Genomic DNA, 25,497 nt, shown 5'->3' on the forward strand with positions numbered 1-25,497 from the left:
TGCATGCTTGTGCTCACTTTACAGACCAAAGAATCAGGCCGAGACATGCCTGTCGTACTTGCACACGGGACAGATATTACAGGCATTCCTTACTAGCCAACGCTTGGGCAAATGTCACTTAGTCCCCTGCCCTATGACCTGCCTGGGATGTCACTGCAATCACCCAGGGATGCCTAGGGCTCAGACCTGGATGTTAATTCTATTAGACCTAGTGCCTGAGCGAAGCCAGAAGTTCGCTTCTGGGCCGAGTATCATTCCAAGTGAGTGGACACAGAGGTCCCTTCGGGCAGAGGCCAACTGGGAGGAGCTGGGCCCAGAGAAGGCCGGCTCCACCCCTCTAGCGCACAGCTGGGTTCCTGAATCCAGGAGGGTCTGGGCCCCTCCACCCTGCATCCATCGCAGGGCTGGCCTCTGAAGGAGACTACAACCCCCACCCCGCCCCCAACCATCCGGTGGATAAAAATAGCCTTGCACAGGACTTGAGAATGGTAATGGGAGCCACATGTTGGCCAGATGTGCCCGAGAGAGCGCGCCAGGAATGCGGAGGGTGGTGTGCTGGCTGGCCCCGCCCCACACGGACCAGGCTGGTCTAAGAGTTCAGTTTTTACTTCCTTGGAGTTTCTCAAAGTTGTGTGCAAGGGTCGGGGTGGCCCGAGCAGGATGGACGTCCCTCCAGGTCGGGCTGAGGTTCCGCCTGAGCCCTCCCTTATTCCGCCGGCTGTGTTTCCGTCTGTGTCTGCGCCTGTTTGAAGGACTTCTTGGTCCTCTGCATCGTCCGAACCTAGTCGGGAGAGGGCATCAGGGACCGGAACCGACAGCTACCGCCCTTCCCCTCCTGGGCCTGCATTTCACCCACCTCCAGCAACTCGATTTTCTCACTCGCGGTCTTCAGCTGCTCCCAGACATCACTCATCTTCTGTCTGTGGATTCGGGGTTCAGGTGAGACACTGGACCCTTCCCTGTCTCCCGCCCCGCCCATCTGCATCACCGCCCACTTACTCCAGTTTCAACTCCAGAAGCTCCAGCTTGCTCTTTAGTGACCGCACCTCTTCCTTTAACGATGCTACTACATCCATAGCATCTGCGCTGGCGCTGGCACTCTCGGAAGAGGTTAGTGGGACCACGGGATGAAGTGTGGGAGCTCCTTCAGCGTCTGGCATCCGTTTGATAGTATGTGGTACTTGGGGAGTGGGGACTGACTCTTTTGGAGGAACCTGTTTTGGGGGACTCACCCCTTCAGAAGGCAGCTGTTTGGGGAGTGGTTCTTTCGGAGCTGTCTCATCTTTGGCTGGCAGACCTGTCGCGGCAGCCTCATCTTCAGGCTTGGAGTGGGCTGGGCAGCTGTCCCCGTGCCCATGTTTCATCTTACAGCAGGACGTCTCTGAGGGGTTAGATGCTTGAAAGTGCTGTCCTGGCACCTGGATGTCATTTGGAGGTGCAACAGACTGGGACCCCTGTGTGGTTTCTTCTGGAGGCAAATGTTGGCACTGAGTGTTCTCTTTAGAAGGGTCCTCTTCAAAAACCATGTGCTCTGGGGTCAAGATCTTTACTAGTGCGGGGGCAGTGTCCACAGGAAGGGCCGCCTTCGGGTCAAAGATTTCTTCCTTAGTTGGGGCTTTTAGGGCAGGGGCTTCATCCCCAGAAAGGGCATTCTCTGTATTGACAGCCGTGTCCACAGTGGTATTCTCTGCAGTGGGGATTTTGTCAGAATCCAGGGCTTTCTCCGGAACGCGGTTCTCTGGAGTGGAGACTTTGTTGGGAGCTGGGTTCTTCTCTGGGCCAAGGGTCTTATCTGGAAGCCGAGTTTTATCTGGAGTGGGAGTTTTATTTGTGGAGGGGGCCTTTCCCGAGCTTCTCTGGTCATCCTCCTGCGGTGATGATAGGGATGGGGTTTTAGGTGGAAGCTGATTACCTTAAAGTAGCTTCCTTGTTTCCCTTGGGATCTTTTACCCTTGTAAAACACACCTGTGGGAACCATCTCCTCCCAGTAATGCCCTCTCCCGTGTCTCTGACCTCTCACCTGACTCGACGCAGAATGCTGTTGAGAAGCCTGGGTTCCGGGTCGCTTTCTCCCAGGTTGCCGTGCCCCCCCATTGAGGAAGCTGCCATTGAAGCCTATGAAAGTAGAATTTCAGAGACCCAAGCTCATCTCTATTGGGCAACACCCCGCCCCCCCCATCCCTATCTTCCACTGTAGAAAGTGAACCCTTACCGGCGTCTCGGGAGGGGCGTTTCTGGCTGTCCCCACTGGGTGTGGAAGATGTCCTGGAACACATCTCCATCAGCAACATGAGACAGGCGTGGAAGGGGTTTCTCCTCTGCATCCCCCTCCTCCCCAATGCCCTCCTCCTCCTTACTTGACTTTGCTAGGTGCCGAGGCAGCTGCTGCCAGCCTCTTGACGGTAGGTAGGGATGTTCTGGGCATCAGCTTTTTTGATTCCTTAACAGGAGCTGGGAGGAGAGAAAGGAGTAATGTCCGTCTGCTTAAGTCCCTGGCTGTGTGTCCCTGGGCACAGAAGTGTGATGGGAGATGAAGTCCATCTGATTTTGAGAGCTCACCCTGGGCTTAGGGAAGCATGGAACATAAGGGAGGGCTCTGTAGGGGCGCTAGCTCTCTATCCTGCCTGCCAGGTTTTGATCCCCTCTTTGAAGATCTGCCTGTTCCCATAATGAGTTCTCTGGTTCAGACTTCATTCTTTGTTGGACCAACAACCACCACCAACACACACACACACACCTTTTTCCCAAGACAGGGTCTTACTTTGTAGCTCTGACTGTCCTGGAACATACTATGCTATCTCACACCTTTTACGTGGTCCTACCCAGTCTTAGGGGTTTAATCATCATCAATAATCCAGTGACACCCAAATCTCCACCTCTGTGACCCCTGAACTCTTGTCATTCCAGCTGCCCTCTCACCAGGGTCATGAGCTCAAAGAATGACTAGATTACACAGAGACCTACCAAGTCTCAGAAAACCAGATCATTTTGGAGACCCGCCAACACCATGGCATCTAGATGCAAGTTCCTGCTTCCCACACTCTAGCCCCTGAGCCTTCCTCATTTCTGCTGTTCTCGTGCCTCCTGCGTGCTCATCGGCAGGGATGAGGCAATAAGAATGCCTTTGATTCTGTAGACCAGGCTGGCTTTGAACTCACAGAGATCTGCCTGCCTCTGTGTCCTGAGGGTTGGGATTAAAGGTGTGCTCCACCACTGCCTGGCCTCATCTTTTAAAAATCCTTACATTGGCCGGCAGTGGTGGCACACGCCTTTAATCCCAGCACTTGGGAGGCAGAGGCAGGCGAATCTCTGTGAGTTCGAGACCAGCCTGATCTACAAGAGCTAGTTCCAGGACAGGCTCCAAAACCACAGAGAAACCCTGTCTCGAAAAACAAAACAAAACAAAAAAATTCAGCAAGAGGGATGAAGAGATGGATCAGGAGTTAAGAGCACTGATTACAGAGGTCCTGGATTCAATTCTCTACACCCACATAGCAGCTAACAGGGTGCTCTTAACCCCGGAGTCCCACTTATTGCTCTTGCAGAGGACCCAAGTTCAGTTGCCAGTACTCAACGTGCGGAGACATTTGTCTCATAACAACCTATAACTCCAGCTCCAGAGTGACCCACAGCCTCTGGCCTCTGTGGGCATCAGTACATAGACACAAGATACACCAGAAGCATATATGGGGGGAGGTGTTTTTAGCCTTTTTTTCCCCTCCCAGAGAGGGTCTCTACATGGTCCTAGAACTCTGGAGATCCACCGGCCTCTGTGTCCCGAATGCTGGGACTATAGGTGTGTGCCACACCCACTAAGAACGGAGAAGCATGCTTTGACACAGGGTCCCACTGTTGTCTCCCAGACTGAGCTGAAGTCTCCTCCTGAAACAGGCGAGCAGCTAGAAATCTAAGCGCAGCCACAACAGCAGCAATATACAACATTTAAATTTTTGCTGTTGTTTTCTTTCTGTGTTTTGAGGCAAGGTTCCTCTGTGTAGTTCTGGCTATCCTGGAACTCAAAAAAGCATTTTTTGAGATAGATGGGGTTTCGCTATGTAACAGGCCCTGGCTGTCCTGAAACTCTGTGTAGACCATGCTGGCCTTGAACTCACAGAGTACAGGGATTAAATGTGTGTGCCGCCACCTCCCAGCACAAGTTTTGACTTCTAAGTAGCCTGATATCTATTTGTGTACTTATGTGCATACATGTGCCTTAGCCCAGGCGTGTGGGGCGAAGGACGACGTAGAGGAGTCATTTCTCTCCTACCATGTGAGTATCCGGGATCAAATGCAAAGTCAACAGGCTTCACGCCTCTCCCTGCTGTACCACCTCACCAGTCTACAGTAGACAGACTTCAGAGATCTGGACGTCACGGTACGTGCCAGTAATCCCAACCTCCTCCAGGAGGTGGAGGGAGTGAGAATGCTGGTGTTCAAGGCCAGCCCTTGCTAACACATAACACCTGTCTAAAATAAATATTTAAAAAAAAAAATCCCGGGCTGGAGGGATGGCTCAGAGGTTAAGAGCATTGCCTGCTCTTCCAAAGGTCCTGAGTTCAATTCCCAGCTACCTCATGGTGGCTCACAACCATCTGTAATGGGGTCTGGTGCCCTCTTCTGGCCTGCAGGCATACACACAGAAAAATATTATATACATAATAAATAAATATTGCCGGGCGGTGGTGGCGTGCGCCATTAATCCCAGTACTTGGGAGGCAGAGGCAGGCGGATCTCTGTGAGTTCGAGACCAGCCTGGTCTACAAGAGCTAGTTCCAGGACAGGCTCCAAAACCACAGAGAAACCCTGTCTCGAAAAAAAAAAAACCAAAAAATAAATAAAAATAAAAAAATAATAAATATTAAAAAAACTAAAAAAAAAAAATCCCAACAGCCAGGTGTGGTGGCACACACCTGTAATCCCAGGCAAAGGCAGGTGGATCTCTGTGAGTTCAAGGCCAGCCTGGTCTACTTAGTGAGTTCCAGGACAGCCAGGGGCTGTTACAAAGAGAAACCCCATTTCAAAAAAATACAAGCACAATGGTCACAGCAAGCCATATGAAGGTGACGATGACAGCAATGACAGTGGAGGGAGCCCCAAATGTAGCCACACACAGTGGCATCCACATCAGCAGACAAAGCCACTTCAGTACCCGGCACACACTGACTTAACATGACAGCATGGTGGGATAAGCAGAGACTTTAATTATAGGCTTTATTTCTTGCTAGTAGTGTAGGAACTTGGGCAGGCGAACTCTGTACCCGTGTTGTATCTGTGTCCTTGTCTTCGAGACACGGATAACAATATGCACCTAAGGGCTGTGCCGAGACGCAGAGTGACTCAATACTAAGTGTTCAGCAGACAGAACTCAGTATAGTAACTCTGCATCCTGCTGCTTAGATTTGGCTAAGTGATTTGTAGGGCCCTCCCACCTGAGAGCAATTCTATACTCCTGAGGATAGTTTTCTGACACTTTGGGATTTAAGAGGGTAGGAGAAGGTCTGAAGAGATGCCTCAGCAGGTAAGAGCACTAGCTGCTCTTTCAGAGGACCTGGGTTCAATTTCCAGCACCCACATGACACTTCACAACCATCTGTGATTCCAATTCTAGGGGGACCCAACATGCTTCTGGCCTCCATGGGCACCAGGTGCAAACAAGGTGCAAAGACACAAATGCAAGTAAAGCATTCATACACACAAAATAATTTAAGCAGAAAGAGAGAAGTACACAAATAGAGCCAGGCGGTGGTGGTGCACGGCTTTCATTAGCCCCAGCACTTGGGAGGCAGAGGCAGGTGGATCTTTGTGAGTTCAAGGCCAGCCTGGTCTACAGAGTGGTTTCCAGGACAGCCCAGGATACGCAGAGAAACCCTGTTTCAAAACAAAGGCAAATAGAAGTGATGCCAGACAGTGGTGTCCCAGTTTCATTTCTGTTGCTGTGACCCAGGGAGGAAGGGTTTGTTCAGTTTTCAATTCCTCACAGTACTGTGAGGAAGCCAAAGCAGGAAACTTCAAATCCGCAGACGAGCGCAGAGAGAAAATAAACACGCAGCTCCTTCCTTGCTTGCTGTCAGCCAGCTTTCTCTTACGCTGCTCCGGACTCCCTACCTAGGAACAGCGTTACCCACAATGCACTGGGTCTTTCTATGTCTACCATCAAGACACAGCACCGGTGGTGAAGTGGGTGACTCTGCTCTGGCTCCTGAGCTTGGGGCCTGTGAGGTGAAGCTGGGTCCCAGGCCCTGCTCCCTTAGCTTACCAACAGGCCTAAAGCTCAGCCACCCTGCGTGCGTCACTTCTAGGGAAAGCCAAGTGGCTGGTGGGAACTGGTGTCCTCCAGCTCCTGGCAGAAACAACAGCAAACCCGGAAATCTTCCCAAAGGCTTCCAAGGCTCCCGCAGCTAAGATCAAGGCAGGAGCTCATAAAGGTAAAAGGCACACGAAAAGGCAGGCCGCTGCGAGTGGTCAGCAGGCCCTGCTTAGCGCACACACTGGGATTCTCCAGCGGGGAACGTGACACAGCTTAGGTAAGAAAAGGATTATCTGGAAGAACCGGCTATGAAAAGCAAACAGAAAACTGCGTGACTACAGATGACCACAGCATTCCTGGAAAAATACACAGTGCAAACCCATGACCTACATGTGTACGGGCAGGATTTACCGTACGCGTATAAGTTAAACAGCAGGGGGAACCCAGCCTAAAGCTAGAGAGAGAATCGCTAGATGAGAAGCGGGGTGGGGGGTGATATGATCCAGACCAATGTTCTTGGTGAGGCGGCGCCTAAGTCCTCTCCCAGAACGGCAGCGAGGAAGATGGACAGAGGACAAGATGGGCATCTCTGTGCTTGTGACACTGTCCAAGGCAAGCGCGGTAAGATGAGAAGTGTCTGCCTGACAGTCTTCGTCCCTGGGACTGCTCATCCCTTCTGTCCAGTGGACCACAGAGTGGGTCTGCAGTGCAGAGTTGGGGAAGGGGTGCTAGTGTAGGTTTGGTGCCTGCGAGGAGCCACAACTTCACTACTCATGTGACACCCCTCCCCTCTCCACCCCCCCCCCCCCCCCCCCCGCTTGGGTTGGGCAACACAACCAACCCAAGAGTAGTGAATCAGAACACAAAGCGCTGCATCAAAGGACAACATTAACAAAGGATGCCTGGGCTGGAGAGACAGCTCAGTAAGAGCACTGGCTGCTCTTCCCCAGGCCAGGGCTTCAATTCCCAGCCTCTATAACTATCTGTCAGGCCAGTTCCAGAGGATCTGGTGCCCTCTTCTGGCTTCCACAGGTACTGCATGAATGCAGTACACAGCCGTACATGCAAAAAACCCATACATATTACAAAAAAAAAAAAAAAAGAAAAGATAGGAAAAAGTTTTACCATCGTTTTTGGTGTACTGGGGGTTGAGGCTAGGGTGTGCCTCATGCTTGCCAGACAAGGGTTCTATCACATAGCTATAGCTTCAGGCTTAGCTTTTCATCTAGAACATAAAGAACTCCTGTAACTCTGCAGTAAAGAACACAACCCAACTAGAAACACAACCCACAGAGTCCGTAAACACACGAAAAGCAAGCTTCTCAGTGCCAGGTGGTAATGGTGCACACCTTTAATCCTAGCACTCAGGAGGCGGAGGCAGGCGATGAGTTCAGGGGGCCAGCTGACCTACAGAGCTAGTTCCAGGACAACCACCAGGGCCACACAGAGAAACCCTGTCTCGAAGAAACAAAACAAAGGAACAAAAGCTTCTAGGCGAGCCGGGTATTGGTGGTGCATGCTTTTAATCCCAGCACTCAGGAGGCAGATGCAGGTGGATCTCCGAGTTTGAGGCCAGCCTGGACTACAGAGCTAGTTCCAGGACAACCAGGACCACATAGAGAAACTATCTCAAAAAAAAAAAAAAAAAAAAACAAAAACAAAAGAACAAAAGCTCCTAGGCACCATGAAGCCCCCAGAGGAGTGCAAATCCAAACCACTAGACACTTGCTGTCCACTAGCAGGGCTCTAATGAAGATATTAACAAGCATCAGTTTGAGTATGGAGACCCTGAGATCGTCATACACTTGCTGGTAGGAGGCAGGAGGACCATGAGTTCAAGGCTAGCCTGGACTAAGTGGTGAGACCCTGTCTCAGAGATCTGAGGACTGGGGATGTAGTACGGTGTCAGAGCATTTGCCTAGCATGCGCCATGCCCTGGGTCTCCAGCACCGAATAAGGGTGTGGTGAGGCTGAGGGATGGCTAAGTGGTCAAGAGCCCTGGCTGCCATTGCAGAGGACAGCAGTTCAATACCCAGCGTCTACATGGAGGCTCACAACCATCTGTTCAGAGGATCCGACACCCTCTTCTGGCCTACACGGACACCAGGACCAAATGTGTTGCACAGACATGCATGCAGGCAAAACACCCATACACATAAAAATAACTAAGTCCTTTGCCCCCATACAGAGTTTCTCTGCATAACCTTGGCTGTCCTGGAACTCGCTCTGTAGACCAGGGTGGTCTCAAACTCAGAGATCTGACTGCTTCTGCTTCCCGAGTGTTGGGATTAAAGATTTGCGCCACCACCGCCCGGCCAACATTTGTTAAAATATCCTCTCAGAGTTAGGAATGATGGTTTTCTGCTGAAAAGACTACAATTCCCACCTTCCCGAGAAGGTGGCCAAAGTCATTCCATGACTCTATGAGGGGCCACATCCCATCTTCGGTAGGCATTTTGGCCATCTGCACACGAGGTGACAAACATGCCCACTTGCCGTGAATAAACATTATGATTCTGCTTAAGATCAGACCAAGTCTCTCTTCCGTCTCTCTGCCTTTAAACTATCTAGCGACAGTGAGCAGTTCACTCCCGGAGCCATCTCTCCACCCCAGATTTATCTCTGTGGACTTTGAAGCGTAGAGCTAGCACCACGATATAGCTCAGTGGAAGGCACTGGTCTCATTTGTGCAAGGCTCGGGGTTTGATCCTGACTACCTCCCGGACCAATAGACACTCCAGCGGGGCTATGTGACCGTCGATGCCAAGAACCACACAGAATCATTAGCATATGAACATATACAATTGGACTCACACGGGAACCACACAGCTCTGACAGGGGTCTTGACCCCTCCCCTCCCTCTCTGCCAGGGCAGGATGTTCCTATGATATTCTGGACTAGTGGGGAACTACGAGTGTTTAGGAACAACTGAAAACTGATGGGTCAGGACTGGAGAGATGGCTCTGAGGTTAGGAGCACTGGCTGCTCTTCCAAAGGTCCTGAGTTCAATTCCCAGCACCCACATGGTGGCTCACAGCTACCTGTAAGGAGATCTGGCGCCCTCTTCTGGCGTGCAGGGATACATGCAGATGGAACAGCATACATAATAAATAAATTAATTTAAAAAAGAGAGAAACTGATGGGTCTTTCATAGAACAACCCCTCAACCCCACACTCCCCAGGCACTCACGTGAATCACGAGATATAATTTTCCGTGGGACCAGCTTCCTGATCTAGACGAAAAAGACATATGAGAATTCAAGGACAGGTTTCAAAACTTTTACATCCAGTCTCATTTAGGGGTGGCCCTCTAGCTGTGTTCAAGCAGTTCCATGCCTGTTGCTCTATTCTTTGTGTGTGTGCACGCGTGCGTGCGTGCATGTGCAAAATGCATGTACTATTGTGTAGGCAAGAGGTTGACATAGGGAATCTGTTTTCTTTTCTTTTGGTTTTTCGAGACAGGATTTCTCTGTAACTTTGGAGCCTGTCATGGAACTCACTCTATAGACCAGGCTGGTCTCAAACTCACAGAGATCCACCTGCCTCTGCCTCCCGAGTGCTGGGATTAAGGGCATGTGCCACTACTGCCCAGCTGGGAATCTTTCTTGATTCCCCCTCTTGTATAACTGGCTGTCCTGGAACTCATTCTTTAGACCAAGCTGGCCTTGAACTCAAGAGATATGCCTGTCTCTGTCTCCCAAATGCTGGATTAAGGGCATGTGCCATCACACCTGGCTTTCTGCCTAATTCTTTTTTTTTTTGGTTTTTCGAGACAGGGTTTCTCTGTGGCTTTGGAGCCTGTCCTGGAACTAGCTCTGTAGACCAGGCTGGTCTCGAACTCACAGAGATCCGCCTGCCTCTGCCTCCCGAGTGCTGGGATTAAAGGCGTGCGCCACCACCGCCCGGCTTCTGCCTAATTCTTTAAGGTAGTCTCCCAATCAAAAGCAGAGCTCACCAATATGGTTTCTTCTGCCTCTCTACGTTCCTGAGGCGAGAAACACACGGGTGCTGCCATGCTCATTTGTCATTTCTATGGGTTCATTTCTATTTGTTTCAACAAAAACACTTGAACCCTGAGCGATGTCTCCTCAGCTTATCCCGACATGATTTCAGAGAGTTCTACGTCCCTTTATCTAGTGATCCAGCAAATGCCATGATTTCTGACTTTTTTTTTCCTGTTTTTTTTTTGAGACAAGGTTTCTCTGGGTAACCCTGGCTGTCCTGCTTTGTAGACCAGGCTGGCCTCATACTCAGGGATCCGCTTGTCTCTGCCTCCCCAATGCTGGGACCAACATGTGTGCCACCATACCATTTCCCGTTTTTTTTTTTTTTTAAAGAAGTCTTTCCTCTGCCCTCCCAGTGTCTGGTTCAATACTCACAGGGGGTGGAGGAAGCACGAAGTTGTCTGGAAACAGCCCTCTTCTGCCTTGACACTCGCCTTCCCACCAGCCCTTATCCTCGGTAGTCTGAGAAAAAAGACAGCAGGGAGGTGAGCCTCCCTCAGGTCCCTCTTGCCTGGGTCCCACTCCTTACCCTTCTGTGCCTCCTATGCCTCTCACACCTTTCTCAGAACTTTCACCAGGTCCCCCTTGTGCAGCGCCAACTCATCGGGGGCCTCAGGCTGGTAGTCAAACAGGACCCTGCAGGTCTCTGGGCAGGAGACTGAGAGAAGGCATTCTATTGTGTAGCCTCCTCCAGTGGCTCCCACCACAACCTACCTGGTTCCCCTCCCACAAGGCAGGGTGTGTCCTGGCACCGTGGGAGGGATTCTTTGGCTAGACTGCTCACCTGTCCGCAGGTAGTCTGGAGGGCTGTCGTAGGTCAAGTTGCTCAGCTAGAAGGGGCAGAACAAAGGAAGAGGACGGTGAGCCTGAAGCCATTTTAAGAACTCACTGGGCAGAGGCAGGCGGATCTGTGTGAGTTCAAGATCAGCCTGGTCTACAGAGCAGAGTGAGTTCCAGGATAGCCAGGGCTACAATGAGAACCCTGTCTGGGAAAAAAAACAAAACAAAACAAAAACTCATTTGCTGACCGAATTTACCTTAGGAGGCTTCGGTGGATTAGGGACTACTGAAGGCATGTCTGCGCTTCCCAGGCCTGGAGAGGGACAATGAGGTTAGGGAGGTTCTAATTTAGCTAGACTCTGGGGGAGGGCTAATGGGTCAACAGGGTCAGGAAGGTCATTGGGAAGATCACTGAAGACTGCAGAGTCTGGTCCCAGGGAATCACAGGGTCACGGTCTCACTTGGGGGCCCACAGTCCAGCAATTCCACAAAGTTGGATGGGAAGGCTCCCAACTGCCCGTTCTTCTTCCCCAGCCACCAGCCGTCCTCAATCTGGGGAAGGGGAAGGATGTGGGAGCATCTGGGTCTGTCCAAGAGTCACTGGAGTGTCGACCCTTGGTTCTGCCCAAGGACAGCCTCCTCCCCTGCTGCTTCCCTTCCCATCGCCCCCACCCTCTCTTTACTCTCTTCGGTGTGTGAAGAGCTCCAGCATCTCTCATCGTACCCCCTCACCTCCTTTATTACTTCCACAATCTCCCCAGTTTGAAGCTTCAGTTCGTCTGCCTGCTCTGGGCTGTAGTTGAAGTTCACTTTGCACCATCTTTGGGGACCCTGAGAGTTGACGGGGTGACCTAGGCCAGACAAGCAGATGGGGAGCTCGAGCAAGAAGCCCTGTCCACAACACTGGAGAAGGGGCGGACCCCCGAGCACGGCCTCTGGTAGCTTTAAGCCCCGCCCTCTAGCGGAGCATTGTACTTGGAGCCAATCAGGGGGCGGCACAGTAGCCTCGCGGCCCCTCCCGCAGTCGTTAGGCTCCACGCGGGCAGCGAGCCCCCACGCGCCAGCCCAGCGCCAGACTCACCGCGGCGGAGGCGCGCACAGCGCGGTCTGGGCTCAGTGACGCCCCGTAGGGCCTCGGGAATCTCCTGGGAAGATCGCACGGAGGCAGCACTCAGCGCAAAGCCCGGAGCTGGACCGGGCCCACTCCCCCACTGCCTCACCAGCACCAGGCCTTACCTGCACCAGTCTCTTGGGAAAGAGACCGTGGCGGCCCTGCAGCGTCCCATGCAGCCAGCCCCGGGCGGTCCCTGCGCGAACCTGCCGGACCACATCCCCTGGCGCCAGGCTCAGCTCGTCCTCCGTCTGCGCACGGTATCTGGCCAGGACCAGGACCTCTGCGGGCGGAGGGCGGGCTAAGAAAGGCTGGGGAACGTCCCTGGACATTCAGAACTACCCGAGACCCTCACACATACCCATGATTTCTGGGGACCCCTGCACAGCCTTGTGGTCAGGCTGGCGGTTGAGTGTAGGGAGCGCAGAGGGCGGGCCGGGCTGCTGGGCTGAACATTGAATGAGGCGGAGTCTCAAGTCATAGGTCAGGATCCAGGTGCTAGGAGTGGGCGGCCTGGCTCAGCAGGTTGGGCCCCAGTTCCAGGTCGTCATTCAGGGTCTCTCAGCCCAGTTCTAAGGTAACAGCTCCTCCAAGCTCTCTTCCACGACTGTTAAATTCTACTTTGGCAGTCTCCCAACCTAGGCCAGACTTGACGTTTTTTTGTTTATACACTTCCTGGCCCACCCTCTACAGGCTTGCAAGTTGTTAGCTGCAGGGGAAGGTGGAGAAAGGTACATACCAGGGCGGGGCCGTTCCAGAGAAAGCACCCCAGGAGAAAGTGGTGGCTCCTGTCTCTGAAAGGCTATGGCTGGTGTATTCCAAACTTCAAAACCCCACTTGTGGAGTTTTCATTCGAGGGCCTGGGTTTTCGACATCACAGAAGTCTAATTACCAGGGCTGGTAAGAGTCTGAAGGTTAGGGCCCACCCACCAAGGGGGTACTAGTTGGGCTATCTGTAAATAATCTTCCGACTGGGTGCACATACACAAAGGCTAAGCCAGTTTATGGCAGCCTTGACCCCTGCCACACCACGAAGTCAAAGTCCTTGCTTGTTGCACAGTAGTGAAGTTTGGTTCTTGGATATTAAAGGAGAGAATGAAGGAACTTTCCTGAGAACAGGTGCTTCTTTGTAGAAAAAGAGTATATTATGGGATGGAAACTTCTGTGGGCGGTACCTACCGCCCCAGGGTGGCTGGAGCAGGTGTTAGGACAAGGAACACAGTCCATTTGCATCTGTCACTTCGTTTATTGTTTTTATTTGCAGGAGGAGTTGAAACAAAAACTTAAGGGTGTTTTTCTTTCTCCCCTAAACATGAATCATTCAAGTAAATCCAACTTAACTATAGAAATTAGCAAAGTAAGGGGAAGTAGCAATAACCCAAGAGCAAAGGCTGGGGGAAGAGGAGGGTGCAGTCGGCATAGAACATATGCACTGCTGTGGTTCACCTGCTCGGGACCGCCTCCCCGGAAGGCAAGCACAAGGACCCTTTTATGAGGATGCCCCCACCCAACATTGGAAAATGCTTCAACCCAAAACTTAAGGTTAAAAAGAAAAAAAAAAGAACAAAACCAAAACACACAAACCCCACAAACCACCCAGCCATAACCACCATCCTTAATCGATCATAGGAGTTTCTTTTCATTTTATAAAAAGATCAATAAAAAATATTGAAAAAATTATTTTCTCATCTTATATTTGTAAAGATAATAGAATTCAGAAGTTTCTTAGAAAACAGCCCAGAAACTGCCCTCCAGTTTCCACTCCTTTTGCTGAGGACCAGCAGGACTATAAAGTTTAGGATACTGGAGCTGCTGGTGGAAAATAGGAAGCCCAGCCCAGGAGAAATCAGACAAGAGCAGGATGCATGGGGAGGCTGGGAGCAACTCCACGTGACACATGGCTGTGCAGAAAGGGGAACACAAGGTGGTCAGAAAGGCCTTAAACTCCTCCGTGACATACAAAACCGGTTTTTACAAAGATCCAAGCAGTTTGGTCCCAAACTGAGGCGAACACGTCAATGTTTATTCACATGCTTTAAGAATCAAAGTTGCCCAAATTAAATCTTTCTGCTAATATACTACATATCCTGTAAAAAGAAAAGAAAAAAAAACAAAAAGAAATGTAAGGGCCTTTTAAAAATCAGGACGGGAAAAGACTGAAAACCAAGTTCATCCTCTTAGTTCCAAAGGAAATTAAGGAAACTTGGGTTTCTAATAGGGAAAGGAAAACAAAACCAAACAAAAAACCCAAGCATCAGCATCATTCTCCCTACCCTGCCCCCACCCCACACACCAACAACAAACAAGAAACAGCGGGAGCCCAGTGTGTTGTGGGCTGCTCAAAACATGGGCCTGATCCTAGGCTCTGGGGCCAGTGTCCTCTGTCCAGTGGGACAGCACCAGGGATGTGTACTCTGCTGTTGTAGGTTCTGTGTGGCTGGTGGGTTGTGGGGTGGGATTTGCAGGATCTTCTTGAGGCTCCCTGTTTAGCTCCACCAGCCTCTCCCAGCGCCTCTCTCCCTGGGCCAGGGCTCCATCAAGAGTGGCCCTACTCAGCTGTGGGCTGCAGACCGTCCTTGTCTTCCCGGTTCTCTGTCCCACTCTCATCGTCTTCAATCTCTCCTTCCTCGCCACTGAACTTATCGTGGGCCCACTTGGGGCTGGTACTGGATTTCCGGAACATGAACCGGCCCCGACCCCGAGGGAAGGCTCCTCGGCCACGGCCACGGCTCATCCACTTGTCACTGCCTTCACCTTCCCGGTCATCATGCTGCAAGCAAAGAAAACTGGCATCAGGGCTAGTGTTCTCTTCTCTGTCCCCACCACAAAGGCCAGAAAGCCTGTGCCCCTGCGACCTTTTCTGCCCTTTGCCCATTCTACTCCAATACTGCCACAGGCTCAGATCCAAGAGCACCTCTGGGTACCTGGGGAACTCTGAGGCAACAGTGTGGACATTACAAGTGTTAGAGTAGTAGGAAAGCACTAGCTCATTTACCCCGTCTGTCTATCCTGCCATTTACGACTATCACGTAAACCAAGCTGTTATTATTTAGAACACCATTTCTCTCTCTTTTTAAAAATAATTCCCTGGAACTGGAGTTACAGACAGCTGTGAGCTGCCTGTGGGTGTTGGGAACTGAACCCAAGTCTCCTTTAAGAGCAGCCAGTAGTCTTAACTGCTGTAGCCATAGAAGAATCTCTGCAACCGTACACCACCATTACTCAAAGGAGGCATCTAGAAAAATCAATCATACTAATATGTGGAATGGAACTGGCCTGGGGCTCCAGTCCTTTCCAAGCCCCCCAGCCCAGGTGCCCTCTTGCAGCACGTCATCTTCAACAGTAAGGAGCAGTGTCTGTCTGTCACAGCAGGAAAACTACCCCTGTTCTGACAGTCTCCACAGCAGAGACAGAACCAAAGGTGGAATGAGTGAAGAATTCTGAAAACTGTAGTAGCAACTTCTGTCTCATGTTAGACTCTCATCACTTCACAGGTTACACCATCCACTCACAGAAGCCATTCTTAGGCTCCTAAAGGTCAGTTCAGCTGACTGTCAGCTGCCTCTGTCCAAGGTTGCAGTGCCACAATGACCAGATCAGAACTGGCAATGTTCCCTCAGGTGGCAACCAAAAGCAGGAAAGGGCTTTTCCTTTCACAGCAATTCTACACCTATTCAGGTCTTCTAAAAGCTTCAAACTGGCTTCCAACAACTAGGCCAAAGCCCAGGAATTACAGGCTTGGATACAGGCCCAGTGAATCCCAGCAAGGGCAGGGGTTAGCGACCATGTAACAGTCCGAGGAGCATGGGAATGACCCACAACAACACAGGTAAGAGGAAAACCTCAGTTTCATCATGCTAACAACCTTTTTGTTCCTCAGACAGCTCTAGAGCTGTTTTTCCTGTCAATCTAGGAGTAAAGGGTGACAGAGGCTGGGAGCGGGGGAGGAGTCAAAGTCCACAGGACAAGAAAGGCAACAGTGACATTTCTTGCTTATTTTGGAATTCATAAACAGTTCAGAAGATAAACCACATTGGAGCCAAAACTGACTTAACCCTCTAGAGAAGAGCCATCTAGCTAGCACAATACCAACACATTCACAGTCTCTATGCCTGTATACAAATTTAACAAGGTCAGATAGACCAATTAAAGCCTTCAAATCAGTTACTGTGTGCCAAAGGCTCTCTGGCCCTTTCCTGGTTAGTCCCAGACACTTACCAAGTAATACTTCTTGCTCTTGGGTGTGTACTCTGGATCCCATTCCTCTTCCCGGTTTCTCTTTTGAAAATCATTGTTGCTGTTGTTGTTATTGTTACCAGAATAGTTTCCTCTGCCCCAACCTCTCCCTCTTGCTCGAAATTGCTGTAGAAATAAAGGAAGCAAAAGAAACAAAGGTCCATGTCAGCAGTAGAAAATCCCTTACATTCTGACAAGGAATGGACAGCTGCCCTCCTATCACACGCAGTTAAACTAGCTTCTACTCATTTCTATCCTCGTTCCTCCCAAGCAGACAGTCCAAGGGTACATACACATGGCCAGAGGGCCGCCTTCAAGCAAGATCCAAAGAAATGGGGTAAATTCTGGGACGAGAAGCTATAAGAGGCTTTGGAAGTGATTATAAACAAAGAAACAAGTGAACATAGAAGCTTTGGGAAGCAAAGAATCTTGAGTCTACAGCTGGCTTGCTTAGACCAGAGGCAGAAGAACTGGTGTCTTATTGACATTTAGTTGGGACTAGAAAGAGCTGGAGGCTTAGAGAAAAAGGGAGGCCCTTACAAAGGTTCCCCGTGCTCTGCCGCCTCTTTCATTTGGACCCACGAAGTCTTTGGTCCCCAGTCTGGATTTGTCAAAACCTGTGGTGCTCTCCTCCCTTTCCTCTGCTTCCTCGGGGTACTCCTCTGCTTTGTAGGAGTGAGACGACTGGGAAGAGGAAGAGGAGGACCTAGACCGGTCTCTTGCTCTGCGGTGCTTCCTACATGAAGAAGAAGAAGGAAATCAAGACTGGTTCCGGCAGCATCAGAGATTAACTACCAAGCAAGCGGGTTTTGTTCACCCCAACCCACCCAGCAGACGTGGTTCTGTAAGTCATTTTCAGTGACATACCTATTTCTAAGCATGTGGTGAATATGTTATCAAACATAAAGAACATAAAATAATCATTATGTTTATTAAATAACGCTCCATTATCAGCCTGCCAGGTCCGTGTGAGTGGCTGACTCTGACACTGCAGCAAACCCTTATTAGTGTGCTGTCATTCCTGGCACTCAAATGCCGTTTTGTGACGGGCACAAGGGGGTGGGAGACACTTTAAGATGAAATGAAATGTCAGAACACCTTACTGACAAAGTGACCAGAGAATTCCACATTACTCAGTTCATAGGTGACAGAGCTGAGCAGAGCTTGGAAACAAACCTGGCTCTAATTAGCCCACTAACTCTATACAACCACCTCCTACTGAGCTCAAACAGGTTGCGCTCTTAAGTCTAGAATCTGCAGCAACTTCTCCTGGAGTCGTATCTCTTCCTTTCCCTTCATCTGGGTAAATTACAGACTAGAGAAATTAGACTAATATGATGACTCACTGTCTACACACTACAGGCTGGTGCCAGCCAGAGGTAACAGGAGGCTACTAAATGACCCTGAGATGTCAGAGGACCAAACTCCCAGGAATAGAGACCTCCAGGCATTCCTTGGTGCCTCATTTATAAGAAGCATTCTGGGGCTGGAGAACTGTTTCAGCTTTTAAGAGCACTTGTTCGGCTCTCAGCAACCTCATGATAGCGCATAACCACCTGTAACTCTGGTCCTGGGGAGCCAATGCCCTCTTCTGGCTTCCTTGGGCACCAGGTGTACACATGGTACACAGACTTAGGAGAAAAACGCTCGTGTACATTAAAAAAAGAAAAGAAAAAAAAAAGTACTCTGCCCAGCCCCCTTGTTTAAGTATCTTCTCCTCCCATGAAAACAAGAGATCCACACTGCTGTACTCAAAACCAGAACGCAGAAACCTAACCACTCTGATACTTGGTGTTATGGTAAGAAGTTTTCAGAAATAAGATTCTCAAGAGCTTCCAACTTGATCGGGCAGTGGTGGCGCACGCCTTTAATCCCAGCACTCGGGAGGCAGAGGCAGGCGGATCTCTGTGAGTCTGGTCTACAGAGCTAGTTCCAGGACAGGCTCCAAAGCCACAGAGAAACCCTGTCTCGAAAAACCAAAAGAAAAAAAAAGAAAAAAAAAAAAACCCTGTCTTGGGAGAAAAAGAAAAAGCTTCCAATTTGACCAGTGCCTGGGAGGCAGAGGCAGGCAGATCTCTGAGTTCAAGGTCAGCCTGGTCTACCAGGTGAGTACCAGAACAGCTAGGGTTACCCAGAGAAACCCTGCTTGCAAAAACTAAAACCAAAACAGCAAAAATGCTAAAACAAAACAGAGGTTTTTATGAGTTGTAAAAAGACAGTAATAAGAACAGTGTTCAAAGGTTTTCGCTTAACTCAGTCACTCAAGCACGCAGTGCCCAAGGGGGCCAGAAGATGGCACCATCTCCCCAGACAGATAGTTTGGGCTGCCAAGTGGGTGCTGAGAATTGAACAAGTGTTCTTAGTAACATACAACTCTGCAGCCCCAACGTGCTTTTTATAAATGAAGAACCAAGGAATACCTTGAGGTATTCCTGGGAGTCCTCCTGACACCTCAGGGTCACTTAGTAGCCTCTTTTGTTACTTCTGGTAGGGCTGGAAACCTTCTCTAAGTAAATTGTTGAAAGTCACAGTGCAACTCTGAGCTGGGCATGTTTCAGAAATAAGTATCAATTACTTTTCTATACTCAATACTGAGATGCTTACGGGGACTCACTCCACTTTCCACCAGTGGCAATGTGGTGCACACCTATAAACTGGACTTGTGGGAGACAAAAAAAAAAAAAAAAATCAGGAAGGAATTCAAGGTCATCCTTAGTTGCTTAGTGGGCAAAGCCAGCCCGAGACAAAGGCTGCCTGCCAGCCAGTTCAAGTCCAGAATAGCAGAAATATCGCTTTTTGAGAAGGTTAAAGCTTCAACTCTGCTCCATTTAAAGAAAGGTGACTGAAACCATAGAACCTTCAACAATGCACCAAGGCTGGTTGTAGCTCAGCTGAAATGTACTTGCAGAGCATATGCAAGGCCCAAGGTTTACTCTCTAGCACCACCAAAAAAAGCAGAAACATCATGGCATTGGCATGTTATGTTGCCCTACATAACAATGAAAAAAAAAAAAGTCTGCTTTTTAAAAGAAATATTTGGAACACCTCTTTGAATTGTCTATGAAACAACAATCTTGTTCTATCTCGTCTCACCTGATTTTAAAACAGTACTTTTAATCAAATGTATTAGATGTTATAGTATTTTTTTGTTTGTTTGTTTTTTGTTTTTCGAGACAGGGTTTCTCTGTGGTTTTGGAGCCTGTCCTGGAACTAGCTCTTGTAGACCAGGCTGGTCTCGAACTCACAGAGATCCGCCTGCCTCTGCCTCCCGAGTGCTGGGATTAAAGGCGTGCGCCACCACCGCCCGGCTATCAATGATTTTCTAAACTATAAGCACACTAAGAAAATACTCAACGAGAAAGAACATGCCCAAAAGACCTGTCACACAAACTTGATCAATCTTCACAATCGTTGCAACATTCCTTTACTTAGATAAAGAAGTTCTATTTTCAAGCTAGGGAAGACAATGCTACAGATGTTTTAGTTCCTAACCATGAAGTTCTCTTGATGAGAAGGCCTGGTGTACTCACAAGCCCAAATGAACAAGTGTTGTGTGCGCTCATGTAATCCCAGCACTGGAGGGGCAGGGACTGAGCAACTTGGTCTACATAGTAAGTTCTGGGCTAGCAAGGGTTCCATGTTTAGACTCTGTAGTGAAAGGTGAAAAACAACCACCACCAATAAAAAATAGTGAATAACTGAGACTTTACTCCAGAATCTAGGGTGACAGGCAGGGGCATCACGTACTTCTGCTTCTTTGATCCTTTGTGAGTTTTCTCTGTTTTCTCAGCTGATCTTTCTCTTGAGTGGCTAGAGTCTCGGGAATCCACCGACTCTCTTGATTTACCTCGCTTAAGATCTCTCTCCTTATGTTTTTTACGACGCTCAATATCAAGGCGGAGATCAACAGGATCATCTTTGTATTTGCCTTCAGCCTGCTGAAAAAGATGTTAAAATTAAGGTTTTTGGGATCCAGAACTGCTAACTCACTCTTAAATGTGTTTTTTTGCCAATGGAGACACTGGGAATCTAAAAGCCTCACCCCAAAAAGTTTTGTTTTTTTAAACAATCAAGGTGCTATCTCTTGAAAACGGTATATGTGAATCTTTGTTTCCTGTGTCCCAGTAATGCCTCTAAGTGTATATGCTGAATAAGTGTGTATGCTGAGATGGCCAAAATCAGCTCTAGAAAATGTTTTTTATTAGGCTTATAGGAAATGCTCACTTCTCCCTATCTAAAGAAGGCCACCCACTACCGTGTGGAATCACCTTAATGTACAAGAATAAGTAAAGATAAAAGCAATACTGCCCAGATCACATCTACAATGGCCTTCAATAACTCCCAAAAACTTCTTGAGGATAAATGTCTATGTGGCTTCAGGGACATCATGCACTAGGATTTGCCTAATAGAAGTAGGTCCTTGCTAACAGAAAGCCATCCACACTTTATTAACACCATATATATATATATATATATGAACCATAAACTTTTGGATGCAATATTTCATTTAAATAACAAGAATAATAGGAAGGTTTATTATTTTATCAATTTGTTTCTGAGAGTCTAAGACCTCTGTAGACTCGAAAAGCCAATAAATAAACAAACAAATGACAACAAAGGACAAAGGTAGCCAACCACTCCATCACTGAGGAGCTGACTGCTGGAGGCATGGAGCATAGACTCTGCTGCTTCACTAAGGCCAGGCTGAGGGCATGTGGAGACAGGGAAACGGGTGGAAAATGAGAGATTGCACAGGAGTATCTCTCAACACTTTCAACCAAAAAGACAAATTTGTCTAGAAAATTTTAAAACAGTATTTTAAAAAAGGTTTCAGTAGCATAGACCAGCCATCTTATTTTAAATTTAAACTGTATATATGAATGATGGTGAATAAATATTAAAATATTAAAAACTCCATCTACTTATTTCATAGTAAAGACTGCAAAGGAGTCTGATCTCTTAGTAACAATGTTATGTGCATATCATTGCAAATGTAGCCAGGCCATTTTAAAGTAACAGTAATCGACAGATGATATGGTACAATGTTAGGAAAAAACAAAAAAGCGCACCAGCTGCTGAACACAGTCTACTGAGTTAAGATATGAATATTTCACTCTGCTCTGACATGCATGTCTTTCTGAAATCATGGTTGGAAATAGTGCATGTAGACAGTTGATTTGATAATACTTACAAGCAGAAAAATATCACAAAAAGTTTCTTCTCTCATCATGGGCACTTGTTCCAAAACGCCTCTCTTTTTTTTCTCAAGCTCACCTCAATAGACTCTGGGGTCATTTACCATATTCTAACCACTTCACAAAGGTTGTTGATACATTTTAATAAAAATTAACCCTTTGTAGTTCATTTTTAGAATTATGCCCATCCTTAAAAGAAAAACACAAACTTAAGTAGAGAGTAATTTAAACAAACACATTTCTGTCAAGTTCATGCCCAACGCACTCATTATGTTGGAACTACTGATCAAAGCAACAGTTCACCTTATAGCCAGGTTCCCGGGGACTTTTCATTTCCTCGTGAGTCAAACCATGTTTTCTGAATGTACTGGGGGAAATGTCTATCCTCCTAAAATTAAAAACACAGAAATAGTATACTATTCTACTGAACAATATTGGTTAACATTCTAGACCCTAAGGTGGGTAATGGAGTCATAGACATAATTACTCTTTATAGTTTATCTGCTACTAGTTCTATTTCTCCCCCGTTTCATGTTAAGATTACATGTGCATGCCTAGCATACACTGTATTATTTATACCTGTAATAGAAACATTCCTTCCACCCAAAGTAAATAATTGAAAAATAGGTATTATATTCATTTGTGTATATGTGTTTGTTTAAAGCACATGCTACAACTTACGCAGTCAGTTCACTCCTTCCACAATATGGAACCTGGGATCTACAACAATACCCACTGAGACAGCTTGCCAGCCCAAGTTCCTTTATTTTATTTTGGGGCGGACACTACTAGGAAATGGACTCAAGTGCTCTGCATATACTAGAAAAGCACTCTATTCTTTCCCATTTTGTTCGTTTTTTGTGTGTGTGTGTGTGTGTGTGTGTGTGTGTGTGTGTGTGTTTTACTATGTAGTAGTTCTAGCTGTCCTGGAACTTTTCTGACCTGGCTTTTCTGAAACTCAAGAGATCTGCCTGCCTCTGCTTCCTAGTCCTGGGATTAAGACACACACTTCCTGACGGTATTTTTTACTAGTTAGCAAGGCAGATTCCTTTGATCTTCCTTGGTACCAAGCTGATTCCAGACAAGCTCTCCATGTTCCAAACAGATTTCCTGAATTACAAGGGATAATTCTTCTAAATCTGCTGGACCTCATTTAAACTGTTGAGATAAGTAAATTTCAAGCTTTTCCCTCAACCCCCTTCCCCAGTAAATTCTCCTAAATGAAAGAGATAATGTTGTTTAGAGAAGTCAGTATTTATTCTTACTACAGAAACCTCAGGTTCTTTGGGCCCAATGTGAGAAACTACAGCCTTCAAAGCATCCTTTCCATTCTCAAATAAAAAGTCCTCAGATTTCCAAGAGCCCTAGGTAATATTACTTTACCCTAAATTTTGGATCAAAAGTACATTAGTGGGAGAATGCAAAAAGGTCAGTTTAATATCAAATGACAAGTTATTTTTTATTTCATATGCACTGCTGCTTTGCCTGCATGTATGTCTGTATGAGGGCATCAGATCCCCTCCCTGGAACTGGAGTTACAGACAGTTGTGAGCATCCACGTGGATGTTAGATATTGAACCTAAGTCTTTTGGAAGAGCAGTCAGTGTGCTTAAACGCTGAGCCATTCATCTCTCCAGCCCCCAAATGACAAAAGTCTTTTATTACAACCCTCAGAGTAGGCTGAGAACCTCACCTGTGTATCTCTGGGCTTTTCTTATTTTTAGCTGCTTCTTGTTCACTTCCTCTCTTTAGGTATTTAGTAAAGCGTTCATGTAATGTCATTCCAGAGGATCCAAAGTGATGTTCTGTTAAGATTCAAAGAAATACATTAATATGTTATCTAGGGCAGATACAATGTTCAGTGGACCTGTAGCCAGAGATACAATTTAATATTCAAACCCATATAACATACTAAAAAAGGGAAGGAAAGTGGATAGTTCAGAGACATCTAATGCTGGGTTTCTAGTAAGCTCCCTTATCTCAGGGACATGATACAAGGTCAAAGAATCTGGCACTAACCTCCCTTTGGGGCACAGGACCAATGACTACTGACTTTAACTCTAGATGGAGCCTGTAACAGGCCCAATTCAGCTTTCTGCATCATTGCTTTTGCCCACTACTCAACCTGTGCATCACTATTCATTTGCCCAGGGGATGACAGAACAATTTGGGAAAGAAATTCACATCAAAACGTATACAAGATACTGCTACAAAGGAAAAGAGGTAACGGAAAAGCCATTTCTCAGAGGCTGGAGAGATGGCTCAGAGATTAAAAAAGATTGCTATTTTCCCAGGACACAAGTTTGCTTTCCAGCACCTTTGTCAGATGGTTCACAACCAAATCTATCTCTAGTTCCAAGGGATCTGACCTCTTTGGGAACCTCCTATCTCAGACACAGACACACACAAATCCTTAAAAAAGCCACTCCCCATACTTCATGTTGAGGGTTGTATTATCAAGATTATAGATGCTAGCATTTCAGAAATTCATCTCTAAAACATGGAAACTTCTCCCCTAAAGCACTGATCTGTCTGTTCTCTCTCTCTCTCTCTCTCTCTCTCTCTCTCTCTCTCTCTCTCTCTCTCTCTCTCTCTCTGTGTGTGTGTGTGTGTGTGTGTGTGTGTGTGTGTGTGTCTGTGGTTTTTCAAGACAGGGTTTTACTGTAGCTTTAGAGCCCGTCCTGGAACTAGCTCTTGTAGACCAGGCCTGCCTCTGCCTCCTGCGTGCTGGGATTAAAGCACCACCACCCGGCTAAGCACTGATATTTCTTTAATCTAGCCTTTAGCTTTCAACGTCCTAGAGGCTTCCTCATTCTCTATCCCAGCACTCAGAGGCAGAGGCAGGCAGATCTCTGTGAGTTCTAGGCAAGCCTGGTCTATAGACCAGGACAGGCTCCAAAGCCACAGAGAAACCCGGTCTCGAAAAACAAAGACTACTGTGTGGAAACTGTTTCTACTCACCTTTAACATGATGAACAATCGTCACTATGTGCTGAGCAAACAATTCTGAGGGGCTACGCTGAGACTGAGCTGACTGTATGTGCTGGAAGATGGAACGAAATTCCTGTTCCTTTTTATTGCTATGGACTAGATCCCGACAAAGCTTTCTTTCCTGAGCCAATAAGCCACTGGGTCTGAAAGACAAATACAAGGAGAATCAGTGTAACAAGAGATATAGAAAGTTACAATTCTTGTTTCTTTTTGGTTTTTTTCAGACAGGGTTTCTCTGTGTAGCCACGGCTATCCTGAAATTTGCTCTATAGACCAGGCTGGCCTCGAAATCAAAGATTTGTCTGTCTGCTTCCCAGGTGGCTGGGATTGAAGGCATGTGCTGCCACTACCACCTGGCTGAAAGTCACAATTCTTTAACTATAAAAATATGCTAATTTTCAAGATAGTTTTCCCCCTATATATTGCAAGGCTGGCCGTGAACTTGTCATCCTCCTGTCTCAGACTCCTGAGTGTACTAGGACTGAATGAATAGGCCAGGCTTTATGGGCTGGAGGTGAGGAGGTAGAATGCTGGGCAAAAAAGCCAGGGCCCTATGCATACTAAGCATGTGAGTTTTCCAACACGGAACCATGGTTTCCTATTATTATTTTGGGCCAGGGAAGGGAGGATGACCGTGTATGGCACGCACCAAGTCAAAGTCAGAATACAACATGTAGGAGTCAGTTCTTTCTTTCCACATCACCAGGCTTGGTGATGTTGCCTGTACCCAATGAACCATTTTGACACCCCCTCCTCCCCGTTTTCTCTGGAGACTGTTCCAAAGAGTTTCTATCCACAAGGCCCCTCTTGTTCTCTATCAAAGTTCAAGTAATGGTAACACATTACAACTGAGGAAAGATGGGTCCACATCTCATTCATCACTGAGAATCTTCAAGTGGGGAACTGTTAAACCTTGGTGACTATATTTCCTAT

General features: G+C 47.8%; 2 protein-coding genes across 9 annotated transcripts in view; both read right to left on the minus strand.

Annotated features, from left to right (window-relative positions):
* Positions 1 to 454: 454 nt before the first annotated feature.
* Positions 455 to 13,002, minus strand: Sh3d21 (SH3 domain containing 21). Its single transcript, XM_075945382.1, has 16 exons — positions 12,504 to 13,002; positions 12,268 to 12,425; positions 12,113 to 12,176; positions 11,764 to 11,882; positions 11,493 to 11,583; positions 11,289 to 11,344; positions 11,036 to 11,081; positions 10,809 to 10,909; positions 10,627 to 10,713; positions 9,438 to 9,480; positions 2,358 to 2,451; positions 2,213 to 2,265; positions 2,021 to 2,115; positions 1,000 to 1,868; positions 857 to 920; positions 455 to 781 (listed from the first exon to the last, which is right to left on the minus strand). The coding sequence occupies exons 1-16, from the start codon at positions 12,505 to 12,507 to the stop codon at positions 707 to 709; spliced, it is 2,019 nt and encodes a 672-aa protein (XP_075801497.1). The 5' UTR covers positions 12,508 to 13,002; the 3' UTR covers positions 455 to 706.
* A 1,142-nt stretch (positions 13,003 to 14,144) lies between these two features.
* The window catches only part of Thrap3 (thyroid hormone receptor associated protein 3), a 33,243-nt gene continuing 21,890 nt past the window's right edge, over positions 14,145 to 25,497 (minus strand). For 4 of the 8 annotated variants that reach the window (XM_075945844.1, XM_075945843.1, XM_075945846.1 and 1 more), the window contains 7 exons: positions 24,535 to 24,707; positions 23,267 to 23,378; positions 21,877 to 21,961; positions 20,126 to 20,313; positions 16,919 to 17,114; positions 16,361 to 16,504; positions 14,145 to 14,912 (listed from right to left, as the gene is read on the minus strand). In XM_075945844.1, coding sequence (XP_075801959.1) covers positions 14,691 to 14,912; positions 16,361 to 16,504; positions 16,919 to 17,114; positions 20,126 to 20,313; positions 21,877 to 21,961; positions 23,267 to 23,378; positions 24,535 to 24,707 — 1,120 coding nt within the window. In that variant the 3' untranslated portion in view covers positions 14,145 to 14,690. Of the gene's footprint in view, positions 14,913 to 16,360; positions 16,505 to 16,918; positions 17,115 to 20,125; positions 20,317 to 21,876; positions 21,962 to 23,266; positions 23,379 to 24,534; positions 24,708 to 25,497 lie in introns of all 8 variants that reach the window. The other 4 variants (XM_075945840.1, XM_075945839.1, XM_075945842.1 and 1 more) reach the window with 1 other exon arrangement.

Source organism: Microtus pennsylvanicus, chromosome 13 (assembly GCF_037038515.1).
Source record: "Microtus pennsylvanicus isolate mMicPen1 chromosome 13, mMicPen1.hap1, whole genome shotgun sequence".
NCBI classification, from domain to species: Eukaryota; Metazoa; Chordata; class Mammalia; order Rodentia; family Cricetidae; genus Microtus; species Microtus pennsylvanicus.

Coding starts and splice junctions, on each gene's coding strand:
- Sh3d21 (XM_075945382.1), bottom strand. Junction 11,345..11,492: donor GCTGGACTGTGGGCCCCCAA/GTGAGACCGTGA, acceptor GTCCCTCTCCAG/GCCTGGGAAGCGCAGACATG. Junction 2,266..2,357: donor TCGGCACCTAGCAAAGTCAA/GTAAGGAGGAGG, acceptor GATGTGTTCCAG/GACATCTTCCACACCCAGTG.